The sequence below is a fragment of the Melanotaenia boesemani genome, chromosome 6, assembly GCF_017639745.1.
Source record: "Melanotaenia boesemani isolate fMelBoe1 chromosome 6, fMelBoe1.pri, whole genome shotgun sequence".
Classification (NCBI taxonomy): Eukaryota; Metazoa; Chordata; class Actinopteri; order Atheriniformes; family Melanotaeniidae; genus Melanotaenia; species Melanotaenia boesemani.
In genome coordinates, this window is record NC_055687.1 from 2,244,719 (window position 1) to 2,264,014 (window position 19,296).

The following is a 19,296-nucleotide window of genomic DNA, read 5'->3' on the forward strand; positions in this document are numbered from 1 at the left end:
CAGCAGTGGTGTGTTTTATTTTGTGTCGTGTTTTTAGTAAAGTGGTGATTAAAAAGCAGTTAGTTTTACTTAAAGCTTAAAATGCTTTATTACCAATGAACACATTTATTATTGTGTAACATTATTACATAGAAAGTGTTAATTAGGCTCCATAAAGCTGTAATAACATGCATCCCTATTTAACATACAAGAGGAACATACATAAAATACCATATGCACACAACTTAGTTAACCTAGTTAAAGAGAAACTGGTTAATCTACCACATGGCAGCAGCACCAGTAACTAAAGCAGATTTGTTTGTGTGGAGCAACAATGGATTTTTAAAATATAAACTAAATACATTGAGACCTTAATGTAACCATTAAAGTTAAGTTATATTTTAAAAATACATTCAGGTACAGTTGTTATAAACATCCCTGTTATGGACACCTGCGTGCCGGCCTACAGGCAGGACAAGACTGCAGCTTTCCCTGATGACTGACAACGAGTGCCTCACCGGAAGCTGCCCTTCCTCCACCAGGATTGGTCGATATACTTCCTGGATTCGAATCGGCTGGCCAATGACGTCGCCCATGCGCCTATTAAGCCTCATCATCCACTTCATTCGGGGCAGCTGTGGACAGCGGGACACAGCTCGGCAGACCGGGAGTGTTGTTAAACTTGTTGGTTGTGGAAGTTACCCTGTGTGGGTTTGTTTGCTAAATTTTGGATAATTAGTAAGTTATTTGTGTTTGAGATTGACATATCTTTTCCCTGCTTGAGGTGAAGTAGCTTTGGTTTGTTATAGAGCTTTGATTTCTTTCTAGGATTCCGCCTTAGAGCGTGCATCCTGTTTTTGGGACATTTTCTGTTTGTTTGTTGTTTTTGAGTTACCAGTAATATTATTTGTGGTCATAGTCGACACCGGATGGTCGTGTTTGTTTCTGAACAAGTTATGTGTTCTGTTCTTTTTTTAATCCGGTATTTGACTTGCTTTGTGTTGTGTCCTTTAACCCCTAGTAATACGAGGACGTAACAATCACTAGTTAGTCACTGAAGAATAGTTTTTCAATTAAATTATTTGTGCTGATATGAACTGTTGAGCAATCGAAGCTGTTCCATCGCCTTTTTTACCTCCCCTGATAGAAAATAAAAGATTAAAATTTGGGGGAGATGCCTCCGTGAGAATTACTGATGCATCAATACCAAGCCAGGTTTCCATTAAAAAGCCACAGTCAATGTTATTCTCTATAATCAGATCATTAATAATAAAAGACTTGTTTGACAGTGATCTGATGTTTAAAAGAGCCATGTTTGGTGTTGCAGGAAAGTTTGGTAGTAAAGTTTTGGATATGGGTTCTGTACTAGGAGCTGTATGTATGGGACAGAGACATCCAACGGTCAAGGTTTGTGGATGTGGATGGACATGTCTGTACTGTCTGCTGGTGATGTGTACTGGTAATGTGATGTGTCTGAGAGGAAGTTTTAACTGGGGGAGGTGTGTACTGGCTGGACCGTCAATCTGAGAAAGCTTTGCAGGATTGTAGGGTGAGATCAACGTTCAAGGTGAAAAGATGACAACCTGTGTGATTTGGGTGTAAGCCATCCGATTTGAAAAGGTGTGGTCTGTTGTAGCAAGTGGTAAAGTTGTAGATGTATGGAAGACTGATGGAGTGACGGTAACCTTTAACCAGATATGAAGTTGGCGGATGAGGCTGAATTTGACGTCTCTGAAGTGGACCAGAGATAATGCAGTGTTTATTTACCTGTTTGATGCTGTTGATAAAATCCATTTTTAGTCTCTGACAGTTGGAACTTGAGATCATTTGTACCTGCGTGTATTACAACAGTGGAGGCTGAGGGGTGTGGATGGAATAGATGGTGGGCGGAGTTAGTGATGTTTGTTTTTTTGTTTGTTTGTTTTTTTTAACTTGTCCTGTCCAGCATCATAGCAGCAAAATGATAATCTGGTTTCTGTATCGTGCTGAACAAATTTGCTCTGCCAAGGGGAGGCCTATGGGTAAGGCTCCTCTTGATAATGTGATTAATTAATTTATTTATTTATTTATTTTGAATCACAGAATCTATGTAATCTCGCTGGACCTGACCGGAGGGGACAGAGTAGGATGGAAAATAGCAAAAAGAGCAAAAGGGAAAGAAGAAAGGAGACAAAAAGATCACAGACAGAAGGAAACAACCTTCAATCCACCATCACCAGACAACAAACTGTTCCACCTGTACATGAACACACCAGAAAACTTCCTACAACTTTTACAAAAGCAGAAACACACACACAGAAAAAACAGGGCTGCTAGTCATTAAGAGTTTTTAAATAATAACCAAATCAAAAAGACAAAACAGCGACCAGATACTAACTCACAGGAAAAATAAAAAAAAGAATTATCTCTTAGTATTAAAACCCACTGGACAACTCAGTGACTGTGTCAGCATGCAGAGGATGAGGAAGAGGAGTGATCAGTGATGAAGAGTGGGGAGTGAGATCATGCAAATGCGACCTCGCCTCCACGGAGGCCAGAGGCAGACCAGGGCCAGAAGCCCGGGCCCTCAGCAGCAGCCCCGGAGCACCAACCCAAGCCACCCCACCACGAAGACGACTCCAACCCCACCCGAAGGGCGGCAGAGGAGAGCCCCAACAAGAGCCCCCCACGGTCCCGGGGCACAGGTCCCAGTGGGCCAAGATCAGCAGCCGCCGGCCCCGCCAGGGACCGGCCACCCAGGGCAGCCCAAGCGAAGGGCCCAGGGCCCCAGGAGCCCAGAGGCGGCCGCCCCACCCCCCAAAGGTAGAGGGCCCGCACCATGCCTAGGAGGACAACCACCCGGCGTAGGGTTGCACCCCCCAACCAACAGATGCAGAGCTTCCGTGTAGCTGGATCTGTGAGAACACATCAGGATAAATGAGCCGCCATCCAAGATGGAAAAAAAAACACTGAGACATCCGGACCATTAATGACACATTTACATAGTTCAGCTGCACCGGGGCTTTTGTTTTGAAATTCACTTGATGCTGTACTTCTCTGATGTCCTGTGATTTCCTGTCTGGCTTTGTCTAAACTGCTGAGCGGGACGTGTTCTGGACGTGTTGGAGGTCGGATTGAAACGGTGGAAACTGATTGTTTGTTTTGATTTATTTTCATCAAAAGGTTGTTTAAATATTTATTTATCAGATTTTCTGGTCATTTTATTCAGAATGTTTCAGTATTTACTGACGTCGTCTCAAGTTCTTTTTCTTTTTTAGGAACTTTCAGTGATGTTAACACAGTGGTTGAATATGAATTCAGTGTTTGCTAAGTGCAGGTTCCTGGTTCTAAATAAAAAGTTAAATTAAATGTCTTGGTGATTTTTTCTTTTAGCAGAGTTAACTGAAATGCTGCTGGCGTCTCTTCATGGACCATAATGTTAAACTGAACATTTACACATTCGGGATAAAGCCTAAAAATAAGGTGATATTAGTTAAAGTCTCGTCTCCCGGCCTACAAGCAGGGCTTGTGTAGACTGTAGTGAGGTAAAAACCTTTGCACACCTAACAGGAGAGGGGGTTGTAGCGAAAATAGTGGTCTGGTCCAGACCATGGTCCGGACCACTGTAATGAGTGGTCCCTGCCACTGTTGTTGCACCAGTCTCTGAACGACCCATTATTTGAGTCGCTATATTAAAAACCTGCAGGACACTGGCTCAAGAGGTCCCGAGTTGATGATGCCTGCTCTATGGCAATTCAGGTATACGCACACACCGTCTTACTGTGCGCAGGCAGGTGACGCACTGCATTGTTCACAACTGTCCCACATTTCTGTGTGTACAACAATAAACCAGAGTACAACAGTTAATCGTTGGTAAAAATAACTCAAATGTTAGTACTTGATGAGTATATTTTCCATAAAATGTATTTTGCTCCAATATAGATCACAACATAGAGTACAGACTATGTTCCTACAACTTATCACGTTATAACATGATACGTTTCACGTTTTTACAATAAAACTATGACGTCATAACGTGATATGGTCTGTTTTTTCAGTTCCACGCTTCCGTTAGCTTGTATCTTATCGTAACGCGTCTTTGAGTGAAGCGGTCTATAAATAAATTGTCCCTGCACTGGGCCACTGTAATGACTGGTCCCTGCCACCAGGGGGTACCACATCAGTGGTCAGGACCACTGTAATGACTGGTCCCTGCCACCAGGGGGTACCACATCAGTGGTCAGGACCACTGTGATGAGTGGTCCCTGCCACTAGGGGGCGACTAGATCAGTGGTCCCTGAGTGCTCTGTGCCAAGGGATAAAAAGGACAAGCAAATGGTACTACGTTCAGTTGTACGCTTACGTTCTCCGGTGCGAACATTTAGTGATACTTTGGAGTAAACATAGTAGAGGAAGCAATGGCTAATGGTAAGTAACTAAGTAAGTGGGTGGAGGTGGAGTGATGTTGGAGGTTTCAGGTGGAGGTGGAGAGATGGTGGAGGTTTCAGGTGGAGGTGGAGTGATGGTGGAGGTTTCAGGTGGAGGTGGAGAGATGGTGGAGGTTTCAGGTGGAGGTGGAGAGATGGTGGAGGTTTCAGGTGGAGGTGGTGAGATGGTGGAGGTTTTTAGGTGGAGGTGGTGTGATAGAGGTTTCAGGTGGAGGTGGAGTGATGGTGGAGGTTTCAGGTGGAGGTGGAGAGATGGTGGAGGTTTCAGGTGGAGGTGGTGTGATAGAGGTTTCAGGTGGAGGTGGAGTGATGGTGGAGGTTTCAGGTGGAGGTGGAGAGATGGTGGAGGTTTCAGGTGGAGGTGGTGAGATGGTGGAGGTGGAGTGATGGTGGAGGTTTCAGGTGGAGGTGGAGTCATGGTGGAGGTTTTCGGTGGAGGTGGAGTGATGGTGGAGGTTTCAGGTGGATGTGGTGTGATAGAGGTTTTGGGTGGAGGTGGAGTGATGGTGGAAGTTTCAGGTGGAGGTGGAGAGATGGTGGAGGTTTCAGGTGGAGGTGGAGTGATGGTGGAGGTTTCAGGTGGAGGTGGAGTGATGGTGGAGGTTTCAGGTGGAGGTGGAGAGATGGTGGAGGTTTCAGGTGGAGGTGGTGTGATAGAGGTTTCAGGTGGAGGTGGAGTGATGGTGGAGGTTTCAGGTGGAGGTGGAGAGATGGTGGAGGTTTCAGGTGGAGGTGGAGTCATGGTGGAGGTTTCAGGTGGAGGTGGAGTGATGGTGGAGGTTTCAGGTGGAGGATTTTTGCAGTTTGAAACTAATTTTCAGAAATGATTTTTCTTTATTTTAACTTTATATTTTTTCTATTTTTATTTCTATTTTATTTTATCTTTAATTTAAATTTAATCTTAATTTTCCTCCGGGGTGTATTTTATTTTCCTGGTTTCCTCCGTCCTGCTGGAGTTTGAGTCCTGAACCCGTCCTCGTCCTCGGTGTCAGACAGTCGTGGAAATGAAGCTTTTATTGTCCGAACTTCCCGTTAATGTGACTTTTCCTTCGTGGGAGTTTCGTCTGTTTTTCTGCTGATTTTGGTCTCATGGAAATATTTAGATTCCTGGAGAGTTCAGCGTTTCCAGGGATTTAGTTTATTTGTTCTCCTGTGGGACGTTTTGTCGTCTCGGTGAGTTTTTTCTCTAGTCTGGATGAGTTTTGCTCTCGTGTCTCCTGTCAGCTGGACGGCTTCCTCCCTCCTCTTCCTCAGCTGATGGCGGCTGGGACGCTCCGTCCTGCCTTCATGGAGAGCCGTCGGGGTTTTTACCACAACAGATGACACAATTTTTAATTTTAATGTTTCCATCCTGGTTTTACATCCAGCCGTCAGCTCAGAGTTTCACCTGTTTTTACTTCCATGTCCATGTTTGTTCCTCACTCGGACGCTTCAGGCTGCAGGTGGAAAATATCTGCAGAGTTTCCAGAAATAAACAGGCTTAAAAGAAGGGGGAACATATTCATTATAAATTAAACATTAAATATTCTATTAAATATTTAAACTAAGAATTTAAAGAGATAAATATCAACCATGTTGTTGAATAACAAATATTATAGCTTTTAACTATTTATTAATATGATTTATTTGTATTTATAATTTATTGTTCCTCAGTATAAACACCTGTGCCGCCCCCTGGTGGTCAGTTTCAGTACTGCTCATGATTGTGTGTGAGCAGGTGAAACACAAACCAGCAGGAAATGAAAAGAAATGTCTCCCAAACATGATTTCTGATATTTGAACTTCTTGTTGCCGTGTTAAGGTTTTGCTGAAACATGAATTTCTCTGATCAGCTGGTTATTGATGAGTTATCAGGTGCATGGAGACGGTTTGTCTTCATGATCAGCCGTCTGTGGGCTGAGAGACCGAGTTAGGATTTGTTTTTATGATCGTTTTCTGACCATTTTAAGACAAAGTATTGGACTAAATGAGAAGCTGTGATGTCCTGCTTTGGTTTTCTGTTGTGATGAAGATGGAGAACATAATCAGCTGATCGGTTCTTCTTCTTCAGGTGCTGTCATTCCTGGCCTTCATCCTGGAAGAGGTGGTCGCCAACTGCATCAGCTGCAAGGCTCTCTACTTCTTCGAGTTTGTCAGCTGTACGGCCTTCCTCTTCACTCTGCTCCTCCTCATCCTCCTCTCCACAAAGTTACACACCAAGGTTGGGATCAGCTGCTGGGCCAAACTGGTAAGAAGCTGGTTCCCTGCTGCCTGGGGGGTGGAGGCGGGGTTGGGACCTCCTGGGGGAGGAGTTTAAAGGGTTAAAACCTCGTGTTCTTCTGTCTGCAGGACTTCATTTACACGGCCGCCATCGCCGTCCTCTTCCTCATCTCCTCCATCATCTTCGCAGTAAACAACACTGGATCGGGTCTGGAGTCCAGTTCTGTGGTAAACATCTTCTTCATCTTACTTCCTGTCAGCTGACCACATTATATTACTAAAACGACTGGAGAACTGGGTGGTCTCTCTGGTGCTGCACTGGTTTAAATCTTATTAGAGAATAAAAAGTACTTTGTGTCAGTAGGTAACTTTACATCTGAGCAGACAAGAATTACATGTGGAGTTCCCCAAGGTTCCATCCTGGAGCCTCTTCTGTTTAACATCTACTTTCTCCCACTGGCACAGATTATAAAGAACAACATTAGTTATCATGGCTACGCAGATGACACACAGGTATATATTACAATGTCACCAGGAGATCGAGGCCCCGTACAGGTTCTTGGTAAATGTAATGAGGAGATTAATGACTGGATGTGTCTGAACTTTCTCCAGTTGAACAAAAACTAAACTGAGGTGATTTTATTTGGAGCCAAAGAGAAACGATTAAAGGTCACCACAGAGCTTCAGTCTGTACACCTAAAAACCACCAACCAGGCCAGAAATCTGGTCTAGTGATGGACTCAGACCTAAAAACCACCAACCAGACCAGAAATCTGGGTCTAGTGATGGACTCAGACCTAAAAACCACCAACCAGACCAGAAATCTGGTCTAGTGATGGACTCAGACCTAAACTTTGAGAACCACATGAAGGGAACCACAAAGTCAGTCTACTATCAGCTTAAGAACATATCAAGGTTAAAAGATGTGATGTCTCAGCAGGACCTGGAAAAACTAGTCCAGCTTCCATCTTTAGTCGGCTTGATTATTGTAACAGAGTTTTTACAGGTTCTACCTAAAACATCAGTCAGACACCTGCAGCTGATCCAGAACTCTGCTGCTCCAGTCCTCACTAAGACCAAGAAAGTGAACCACATCAGTCCAGCTCTGAGGTCTTTACACTGGCTGCTGGTCCGTCAGAGGATAGACTTTAAAGTTCTGCTGCTGGTCTAGAAAGATCTGAATGGTTTAGGACCAACATACATCAGAGACCTCTTGACCCAGTATGAACCTACCAGAACCCTCAGGTCATCTGGATCCAGGTTCTTATCAGTTCCAGAGTCAGAACCAGACATGGAGAAGCTGCATTCAGTTTCTATGCTCCACATGTCTGGAACAAACTCCCAGAAAGCCTCAGATCAGCTGAAACACTCAGTTTATTTAGATCCAGGTTAAAGACCCACCTGTTCTCTGCTGCTGGACTAGTTTTTATTTACAGTCCAGATCTGGATCTGGTTCTTTAAACTGGATCATGTTTTAGTACAGTTTTCATCTAACATTCTTTGTCCTTTATCTTTATCTTTTCTATTTAATGTTAAATTAAGCTTCTTGTTTTCTGTTAAACTCTTTGAATCACCTACCTGGTTGTTTCCTTCTCTCCTTTCCTACCTGGTTGTTTCCTTCTCTCCTGGTTGTTTCCTTCTCTCCTTTCCTCCCTGGTTGTTTCCTCCTCTCCTTTCCTACCTGGTTGTTTCCTTCTCTCCTTTCCTCCCTGGTTGTTTCCTTCTCTCCTTTCCTACCTGGTTGTTTCCTTCTCTCCTTTCCTACCTGGTTGTTTCCTCCTCTCCTTTCCTACCTGGTTGTTTCCTTCTCTCCTTTCCTCCCTGGTTGTTTCCTTCTCTCCTTTCCTCCCTGGTTGTTTCCTCCTCTCCTTTCCTCCCTGGTTGTTTCCTTCCCTCCTTTCCTCCCTGGTTGTTTCCTCCTCTCCTTTCCCTTCCTGGTTGTTTCCTTCCCTCCTTTCCTCCCTGGTTGTTTCCTTCCCTCCTTTCCTCCCTGGTTGTTTCCTTCTCTCCTTTCCTCCCTGGTTGTTTCCTCCTCTCCTTTCCTACCTGGTTGTTTCCTTCTCTCCTTTCCCTTCCTGGTTGTTTCCTTCCCTCCTTTCCTCCCTGGTTGTTTCCTTCTCTCCTTTCCTCCCTGGTTGTTTCCTCCTCTCCTTTCCTACCTGGTTGTTTCCTCCTCTCCTTTCCTACCTGGTTGTTTCCTTCCCTCCTTTCCTCCCTGGTTGTTTCCTCCTCTCCTTTCCTACCTGGTTGTTTCCTTCTCTCCTTTCCTACCTGGTTGTTTCCTTCTCTCCTTTCCTACCTGGTTGTTTCCTTCTCTCCTTTCCTCCCTGGTTGTTTCCTTCTTTCCTCCCTGGTTGTTTCCTCCTCTCCTTTCCTCCCTGGTTGTTTCCTTCTTTCCTCCCTGGTTGTTTCCTTCTCTCCTTTCCTCCCTGGTTGTTTCCTTCTCTCCTTTCCTCCCCGGTTGTTTCCTCCTCTCCTTTCCTCCCTGTTTGTTTCCTTCTCTCCTTTCCTCCCTGGTTGTTTCCTTCTCTCCTTTCCTACCTGGTTGTTTCCTTCTCTCCTTTCCTCCCTGGTTGTTTCCTTCTCTCCTTTCCTACCTGGTTGTTTCCTTCTCTCCTTTCCTACCTGGTTGTTTCCTTCTCTCCTTTCCTCCCTGGTTGTTTCCTCCTCTCCTTTCCTACCTGGTTGTTTCCTTCTCTCCTTTCCTCCCTGGTTGTTTCCTTCTCTCCTTTCCTACCTGGTTGTTTCTTTCTCTCCTTTCCTACCTGGTTGTTTCCTTCTCTCCTTTCCTCCCTGGTTGTTTCCTCCTCTCCTTTCCTCCCTGGTTGTTTCCTCCTCTCCTTTCCTACCTGGTTGTTTCCTCCTCTCCTTTCCTCCCTGGTTGTTTCCTTCTCTCCTTTCCTACCTGGTTGTTTCTTTCTCTCCTTTCCTACCTGGTTGTTTCCTTCTCTCCTTTCCTCCCTGGTTGTTTCCTCCTCTCCTTTCCTACCTGGTTGTTTCCTCCTCTCCTTTCCTACCTGGTTGTTTCCTCCTCTCCTTTCCTACCTGGTTGTTTCCTCCTCTCCTTTCCTACCTGGTTGTTTTCTTCTCTCCTTTCCTCCCTGGTTGTTTCCTTCTCTCCTTTCCTCCCTGGTTGTTTCCTTCTCTCCTTTCCTACCTGGTTGTTTCTTTCTCTCCTTTCCTCCCTGGTTGTTTCCTCCTCTCCTTTCCTCCCTGGTTGTTTCCTTCTCTCCTTTCCTCCCTGGGTGTTTCCTCCTCTCCTTTCCTCCCTGGTTGTTTCCTCCTCTCCTTTCCTACCTGGTTGTTTCCTCCTCTCCTTTCCTACCTGGTTGTTTCCTTCCCTCCTTTCCTCCCTGGTTGTTTCCTCCTCTCCTTTCCTACCTGGTTGTTTCCTTCTCTCCTTTCCTACCTGGTTGTTTCCTTCTCTCCTTTCCTACCTGGTTGTTTCCTTCTCTCCTTTCCTCCCTGGTTGTTTCCTTCTTTCCTCCCTGGTTGTTTCCTCCTCTCCTTTCCTCCCTGGTTGTTTCCTTCTTTCCTCCCTGGTTGTTTCCTTCTCTCCTTTCCTCCCTGGTTGTTTCCTTCTCTCCTTTCCTCCCTGGTTGTTTCCTCCTCTCCTTTCCTACCTGTTTGTTTCCTTCTCTCCTTTCCTCCCTGGTTGTTTCCTTCTCTCCTTTCCTACCTGGTTGTTTCCTTCTCTCCTTTCCTCCCTGGTTGTTTCCTTCTCTCCTTTCCTACCTGGTTGTTTCCTTCTCTCCTTTCCTACCTGGTTGTTTCCTTCTCTCCTTTCCTCCCTGGTTGTTTCCTCCTCTCCTTTCCTACCTGGTTGTTTCCTCCTCTCCTTTCCTCCCTGGTTGTTTCCTCCTCTCCTTTCCTACCTGGTTGTTTCCTCCTCTCCTTTCCTCCCTGGTTGTTTCCTCCTCTCCTTTCCTACCTGGTTGTTTCCTCCTCTCCTTTCCTCCCTGGTTGTTTCCTCCTCTCCTTTCCTACCTGGTTGTTTTCTTCTCTCCTTTCCTCCCTGGTTGTTTCCTTCTCTCCTTTCCTCCCTGGTTGTTTCCTTCTCTCCTTTCCTACCTGGTTGTTTCTTTCTCTCCTTTCCTCCCTGGTTGTTTCCTCCTCTCCTTTCCTCCCTGGTTGTTTCCTCCTCTCCTTTCCTACCTGGTTGTTTCCTCCTCTCCTTTCCTCCCTGGTTGTTTCCTCCTCTCCTTTCCTCCCTGGTTGTTTCCTCCTCTCCTTTCCTCCCTGGTTGTTTCCTTCTCTCCTTTCCTCCCTGGTTGTTTCCTTCTCTCCTTTCCTCCCTGGTTGTTTCCTCCTCTCCTTTCCTCCCTGGTTGTTTCCTCCTCTCCTTTCCTCCCTGGTTGTTTCCTTCTCTCCTTTCCTCCCTGGTTGTTTCCTCCTCTCCTTTCCTACCTGGTTGTTTCCTCCTCTCCTTTCCTCCCTGGTTGTTTCCTCCTCTCCTTTCCTACCTGGTTGTTTCCTCCTCTCCTTTCCTACCTGGTTGTTTCCTCCTCTCCTTTCCTACCTGGTTGTTTCCTCCTCTCCTTTCCTCCCTGGTTGTTTCCTTCTCTCCTTTCCTACCTGGTTGTTTCCTTCTCTCCTTTCCTCCCTGGTTGTTTCCTTCTCTCCTTTCCTCCCTGGTTGTTTCCTTGTCTCCTTTCCTCCCTGGTTGTTTCCTTCTCTCCTTTCCTCCCTGGTGGACAGATTGACGCTCTGTTTCTTTTCTCTCCTCCTCCAGGCGTTTGGTTTCTTGGCCATGGCTGCGTTTGCCGTTGACGTCTTCTTCTTCGTGAAGACTCGCGGGTTTCCCTTCAAGAAGGACGAGCAGCCGGTGTCCAGGAACGGCGGTCCGGTGACGGTGGAGACGCCGGAGGAAACGGACAAGCTCAACTCGGTGTCTAACGGAGCAGATTAAGTCTGTCCTGACACGTTTCTTCAAATTAGAGGTCACAGATTATTTTATGTCCCGTCACATGACGACAGGGGGCGGAGCTTAGCAGCAGGTAGCTGCACCCACCTGATCAATCCTGCCACAACTTATCCAAGCTTGATGCTAAATCCTGAGACACAAACGGGCTCCAGGTGGTTTTTAAAGACCTACAATGATTTTAACAGACACACTAAAAGCCTAAAACCACTAAATGTTCTGAGTTTATTTGTAAAGATTTTAAATGATCCGGGGACCCGAGCTCTTCTTTTAGCTGCTTTTTATTTAACTTCTGTCGACGCAAACTTGCTTAGTTCAGGCGCATTCCTTCGGTTTTCTGTTTGGTTGTTGTTTTTATGGTTATCAGGACCAACAAAGATGAACCAAGAAAAGAAAAAGAGGTCACAGATGAAAGAGAGAAAACCAGCAGTTTAATTTACTACTCACGTTTTTAAATCCTAAAAATCCAGAAAAGAGAAGTTATTCCAGACCCTGAATGCATCACGATGCTTCAGGTTCACTCGTAGTTTCAGATGAATCTTTTTTACTGAATAAAGAAACAAATAAAAATCCAGATGCTGAAGTTGGCTTGTGATTTCCAGCCAACCTGCTGTTTAATAGAAAAGAAGAAAAGGACCATAAAGCACCACTAATAGAATCATTTTGGCCATTTTTAATGTAATAAAGCCAATAATGTAATAAATAATTATTCATTTGGTTATTAGCCAACAAACGTAAATACTTTGAAAATGTGAAAACTGCAGACAATCATGTAAGTTTGGTCAAATTTTTTTAGCATTTTATTTAGTTTACTCTTCAGAAATGGGTATGATTATATTATTTATATTATTAACAAGTTATTACGTTATTGGCTTTATTACACTTTAACCCTTTAAAGCCCGACCCAAGGAAAAATGCAGAAATAATTCAGTTTTATTTAATCTGAAGTCTTTATTTGTCCTTTTAATAAAATGTTTAAAAAAAATCAAGAAACTTTTTTTTGTATATTTACCGTTTATTACCGTGTGATATGTTAGTTATTGTAATGCACCTTCTCTCCACCAGGAGGCAGAAGACAAAAATCAGATCATGAACAACAGGGTTTTTACCATAAAGTGATGCAAAAGGTCTCAAACTGTGTCACATGACACATACTGTCAAAATCACAGACGATGTTTAACTCTTTAAAAGACCATCAGTCGTCCATCAGTGAGTACAACCAGCAGACCAACCTGTAAAACCTCTTAGTCCACTGATTTGGTACTTTCCTGAAACCATCCAACAGGTTCTAGATGATCCAGATCAGTAAGACCTCGGTATAATCCCACTGACTGATGTTACACCATCTCCACCGAGCAGCAGGTCTGCCTCTTTGTTCACTAACCCCACCTCCAGGTCCAGCTCACATGTAAACATTCTGGACTCGGAGGCCAGAGAAGGATGTCTTCCCTCCCTGGTCCTCAGATCTGCAGCCCTGAAGGTTTTACTAGATTTTAAATGAAATGAATCATCTGAACTTTTCCTGAAGTTTTGTAGAAGTGAAAGATGATCCTGAAACGTTTTACAGGGAAGGGAAGGGGTTAAGACCCGTAAAGCAATGATCTGGTCCCATGTTCCCCTCCCCCGCCTCTACTGCTCACCTCCATGCTGCACCTGTACCTGTACATCTGGGATAAACTGGTCCATGCTTGACCAGTCTGAACATCAGGGCTCCTGGACCGGACTCGGTTTAAAGTGGTCTGAATGTGAAAGAAAAGCCAGTCAGAGGGTCCTTTACTTGGTAAATCTGGTAAATCTAATGATAAATCTGGTCATGTGCTCCAGATGAGCTCCTTTTGGTTGGTCGGTGTAATGGCTGAAGTCGTCCAGCAGGTGGAGGTGTTTCTCCGTCTGGATTTGTGGGTCAGAGGGAACAGAAAGTCAGTCTCAACCCTCTGAGTCTCCGTAGATTCAGGATCTCATTCGTGAGTTTTTTCCTTCCATTTAAGCCAAACAGAAACATTCCCATGATGCTTTGCTGAAGCACCTTGTTCTTAAACCGCCTCTGGACCAAGTTTTTATTTTCCAGATCTCGGAGCATTAAACGGATTTTATTGAAGGAAGTGGTTTTATTTTTCCTGCTTCTTGAGTGTGTTTAGTCTGACGTGTTTTCGGGTTTTATTCTGTGTTTTGTTGTGAAGTTTCACGTCTGTGGGTTCGTTCCGACTCTTCCTGAAGGTTTGAACGTGTTTCATCGTGTGTGGGAGGAAGGAAATGATGCTGTTTGTCGGGTTTTAAAACTTTGATGATGAATCTTTGAATGTGGGAACGATGATCAGCTGTTTGTCATCCTGTCTGGATTTTACTGATCCTTACATGTTGGTCTTTGCTTGGAAGAATTCCTGAAAATATTTTACCCAAAAATGCTGATTCTTTTTAAAATGATTTAAGACTTTTAAATGGAAGATTTTCTAGATTTCATTTTTTACTTCCAGCCGTCCTGATGAGCTTCATTTTTCTACTTTTTTCATGGAGTTTTTTTTCTTTTTAATTAATGTAAATGTAATTTTGGTTATAAAACTGTTCCTATGTCCACCCACACTGACCTGTTCTAAACCTTTTTTAGGTTGTTCGTCATATCGTTGTGGTTATTTTCTCTGTTACGTGTATTTTGTGTCATTTTGCAGCTTTTTTATGTTTTTAGTCATTGGAAGAAAAAAAAAAGTTCCCTCCAGAAAACTGCTATAAAAAATGTCAGAATATTTTTTTCCATCTTTATTTTTTTAACTTAGATGTTTTAATCATATTGTGTCCTAATCAAAAATATCAAATCTATAATCATTCAAGTTATTTTAACCCTTTAAGTGCCAATTTCTTAACACAAAGTCACTTTGTCCTTTATGTTTTTCCATATAATAGATTTTGGGTGGTTGGTTATATAAAGATAAACTAAGAACTGGAATTTAAACGGATTTTGCTGCATTTTTTTTATTTTTCAGAAAGTCAGATTAATGATTTTCTTCCCTTTCGGGTCGTCAGGGGACAAAAACGTCCCATTAACTCCCATTAAAACCACATTTTAACAGAATATTATGGTTCATCATGAATGTCAGGGTTTAATTTCAGAGAAAGAAAATAAAATGAGTCATTTTTACTGGTTACCATGACATGGTGCCATTTTTCTACCACAGACCCAATTTCCCAACGAAAAAATACATTTTTATTTATTTATTTTACATATTATCTCTAAACACAGAAAATCTTTTTTTATGGGAAAATACATGTTTTTTGTTTTATAAAAATCTTCTTTGTGTTAGAAAATTGACGTTTACGAGTTTAAAATAGTTTGTATTTTTACACATTTGGAATTTAAAGATGACTGAAATATCCGAGCAAATGAAGGAGAAAAAGTATTTTCTGTGTTTTTATAGCAGTTTTTAGGAGGGACAAACTGAAGCTGCAGGCCTTCAGGATTCGTCTGAATCATCGTGTTTGGTGGAATTTTCTTTTTATGCTGACGAGTTAAATCTCAGCCGCCTCCAACAACAAAGAGCAGCTTCACCCAACATTCGCTTCATATTTCAAGTTTTATGCCCAAAAACTGAAGCGGACTGCAAGTTGAAGGTATTTTTTGTTCGTGTATTTCTGCTTTTTGTTGAACTGGGTCCAAACTAACGGCTTTCTGAGGCATTTTTAACAGTTTCACAGAGAAAAAGCTCCAGACAAACAAGCCTGAAAACAACCTGCAGACCTAAAACCAGCACACGCGTAGAAAACGTGGTTTTCTTTGTTTGGTTGGAAGAAAGAAACTTTTCTTTTACCAGACAGAAAATGTGAGGACGCCCGTGTTTTAGATGTTTTCCTGTCAGCTCAGACAATCCATGAAGCTGTTCTCTATCATGATTAATCTTCATATTCTTTTTAAAGAAAAGCTGTTTGTGTACATATCTGATCCTCTGTGCCTCATTCAGTCTGAACATGTCACTACGCTGTCAAATAAACTCATTTTAAATAAATTCCTCTCTTTTATTTAATATTCCTCGTTTAACCACAGACGTGTTTGCCTTCCTGCTACCAGGTTGGACCCAACAAGGTTTAGGAAACATGTCTCAGAGATTCGCTGCATATTGACATGATGGCGTCGTGTGTCTGAGGTCAACGGTTCGTGTTCGATCCCTCCGACTTCACAGAAAATAACGTTTCAGAGCTGCAGCCTCCACGGTGGGAGAAGTAACCAGGTTGAGAAGACGAGATAAACCAGAACCAGAAATACTGGGACATGATGCTCAAACCAGAAGAAAAATAAACTAGATTTAAAACATTTGATGCCTTCAAGATGTGACAGAAATCCTACTTTTACCTGCTTTAACCAGGGATGGAAAAACTGATAACATGGTTTTCTATGAGTTTAATAAAGATTTTAAGGGTTTTGTAAAAAAGAATAAATAAATAAATAAATAAACTTCTTGTCATCTGGTTTGCATCCATGATGAAATCATGGCAGTTTGTTAGGTCACCATAGAGGTTTGTTCACTTTGATTTAAAGGGTTTTAAAAATGTCATTATAATGGAAGTCTATGGTACAAATCTGGCAGTTAACGGCACCAACGTAACTTTTTTCTACCATCTGACATTTTTTAAAAAGTTAAAGTCCGACTAAATAAATCTTCTCAGCTATTAATCAGATGGGCCAGATGGTGATAATAATGATAATTAAAATCTACTTCGTTGTTAGAATATTAAGTTATAGTGCAGGTTTTCAAGCAGCTGCTAGAGGTAGATAAGGGGTTAAATCTTCGTGGTGATTATATCATTTAGAAATAAAACTCATGAAAAATATAAAAAATTGTGAAAAAATATTAAACTCATAATTTTATTGAGGTTTAAAGTTGAAATTACAAATCTTTTAGTTAAGTCACAACACAAATTTTCTTTTTTACAGGCCATAAGGTTTCATTATTTCCTGTTTTTATTGTTTGTTTGTTTTTATAATTCCTACATCCTCGTGAGTTTCTCCTCTGAGAATCTGCTCCTCCTGGTCTGTTTTCTGGAGGTGGTCTTGTTGTGTTCCCAGAGAAACCTGGAGGCTGAATGTGGAGGATTTTAATGAAGGACTGATTTACTTTAACAGCTGGTATAAATGATGATTTTAAGGTTAGAAACCGTTTTTCTGTTTTCTCTGCCAGAAAGCTGCTAATCTAAGAAGGAAACGATGTTTCTGAGGCAGACAGTAAAAACTTAGAGTAACCTAATCGCTTCCTGACTTCTGTCCTCTCTCTTCTCCATCCAGCTTTACTGGAATAACTTTTCAACTGAGTAGAGCCCTGCTTCTATCCTCTTCTGGAAAAAGGAACAAAGCTGATGTTTCGGGGTGCAGTGTGATCACGGCCCCCCTGCAAGCACACATTTCTTCCTTGTTACATGGCCACATACGCACGTTCACACGTGCACGCTCACAAACGTGCTCGTCTCTCTGATGTTTGTGTGTTGGTTCGTTTCTCTGCAGGTACGTTTGATGACTGCTGTACTTTTTCATATCATCATTATCCTATTTTTTATGTATCATCTACTACTGTGGTAGTTTATATTGTTTTTTTTAAGGTGTGTTTTAGGCCTAGACACCTGTTATTACACATTTTATTCCTGCCCTTTTCTCCCTTTTTTCCCTCTTCCTCTACCTCCCTGTCAGGTTCAGCACTGACATATAAAGACTAAAGGAAATAAGATTACAATAAAAATTATAAAAATATAAAAATATGAAGGGCAGCCATGTATATAACATGAATATAACATGAATATAGCATGAATATAACATTTATATAACATGAATATAACATGAATATAGCATGGATATAACATGTATCTGGATCTGGACCAGTCAGGCAGCACTTTGAGGGTCATGTTCTTTGATTTCTCAAGTGCTTTTAATACGATTCAGCCTGCTCTGCTGTGTGAGAAGCTGCAGAAATTCCAGGTGGATCCCTCCACAACCACCTGGATTTACGACTACCTCACAAACAGACCACAGTTTGTGAGACTGAAAGGTTGTGTGTCTGAGATGGTGGTCAGCTGCACTGGAACACCACAAGGGACTGTACTTTCACCATTTCTATTCACGCTGTACACCTCAGACTTCCAGTACAACTCTGAGTTCTGTCATCTGCAGAAATACTCTGATGACTCAGCAGTTGTTGGGTGTATCAGTGATGGACAAGAAGCAGAGTACAGAGAACTGGTCGGTCAGTTTGTGAAATGGTGCAGTGACAATCATCTCATCTTGAATACCAAGAAAACAAAGGAGATGATTGTTGACTTCAGGAGGAACAAGAACACACATAGAAGTGTTTCCATCATGGGAGAGGAGGTGGAGGTGGTGGAGGAATACAAGTACCTTGGAGTTCAGCTGGACAACAGACTTGAGTGGAAAAGCAACACCGAGTACATTTACAAGAAAGGTCAGAGCAGACTCTACTTCTTAAGGAAGCTGAGATCTTTTAACGTCTGCACCAAAATGTTGCAAATGTTCTACAGGTCTGTTGTTGAAAGTGCAATCAGCTTTGCAGCAATCTGCTGGGGCAGCGGCATCAGAACCAGAGACTTGAAAAGAATTAACAAACTGATCAAGAAAGCCGGTTCTGTGCTTGGAGTAACTCTGGAGCCGCTGGAGGTGATCATCAAAAAAGAATTCTGTACAAGCTGACGAAGATAATGGAAGATCCTTCACACCCTCTACACAACGCCGTGACGAAACAACAAAGTGTGTTCAGTGGGAGGCTTGTTCAAGTCCGATGCAAGACAGAGAGATACAGAAGATCCTTCCTTCCAGCAGCTATCAGGCTGAAGAACAAAGCCCTTAATTAATTAATGTGATTGTTTAAAAAAAAAAAAAAAAAAAAAAAAATTACTACTACTACAATATTGAATTTCCCTTTGGGATTAATAAAGTATTTTTCATTCATTTCATTCATTCATTCATTCATGAATATAGCATGGATATAACATGTATATAACATGTATATAACATGGATATAACATGTATATAACATGTATATAACATGAATATAACATGTATATTACATGATATAACATGTATATTACATGGATATAACATGTATATAACATGGATATAACATGTATGTAACATGAATATAACATGTATATAACATGGATATAACATGTATATAACATGTATATTACATGGATATAACATGTATATTACATGGATATAACATGTATATGACATGTATATTACATGGATATAACATGTATGTAACATGGATATAACATGTATATAACATGAATATAACATGTATATTACATGGATATAACATGTTAAAACATGAATATAACATGTATATAACATGTATATGACATGTATATAACATGGATATAACATGAATATGACATGTATATGACATGTATATGACATGGATATAACATGTATATGACATGGCTATAACATGTATATAACATGTATATGACATGTATATAACATGGATATTACATGGATATAACATGTATGTAACATGTATATAACATGTATATGACATGTATATTACATGGATATAACATGTATATAACATGTATATAACATGTATATAACATGAATATGACATTGATATAACATGTATATAACATGTTTATTACATGAATATAACATGTATATTACATGGATATAACATGTATATTACATGGATATAACATGTATATAACATGTACAGTATATGACATATGACATGTATATTACATGGATATAACATGTATATAACATGAATATAACATGAATATAAC

At 41.8% G+C, this 19,296-nt stretch overlaps 1 protein-coding gene across 1 annotated transcript; it reads left to right on the top strand.

The window, feature by feature from the left end:
* The first annotated feature begins 474 nt into the window (after positions 1–474).
* On the top strand, positions 475–15,039 carry LOC121641298 (CKLF-like MARVEL transmembrane domain-containing protein 6). Its single transcript, XM_041987367.1, has 4 exons — positions 475–690; positions 6,457–6,633; positions 6,735–6,833; positions 11,338–15,039. Exons 1-4 carry the CDS (start codon positions 475–477, stop codon positions 11,512–11,514), a joined length of 669 nt encoding a protein of 222 aa, XP_041843301.1. The 3' UTR covers positions 11,515–15,039.
* Positions 15,040–19,296: the final 4,257 nt, after the last annotated feature.

Bases quoted from the DNA above. Each gene is read 5' to 3' on its own strand.
- LOC121641298 (XM_041987367.1), top strand. From the start codon at position 475: ATGACTGACAACGAGTGCCTCACCGGAAGCTGCCCTTCCTCCACCAGG. The intron at 691-6,456 runs GTTTGTTTGCTA...CTTCTTCTTCAG, and splicing joins GTGGAAGTTACCCTGTGTGG to GTGCTGTCATTCCTGGCCTT. The intron at 6,834-11,337 runs GTAAACATCTTC...CTCCTCCTCCAG, and splicing joins GTCTGGAGTCCAGTTCTGTG to GCGTTTGGTTTCTTGGCCAT.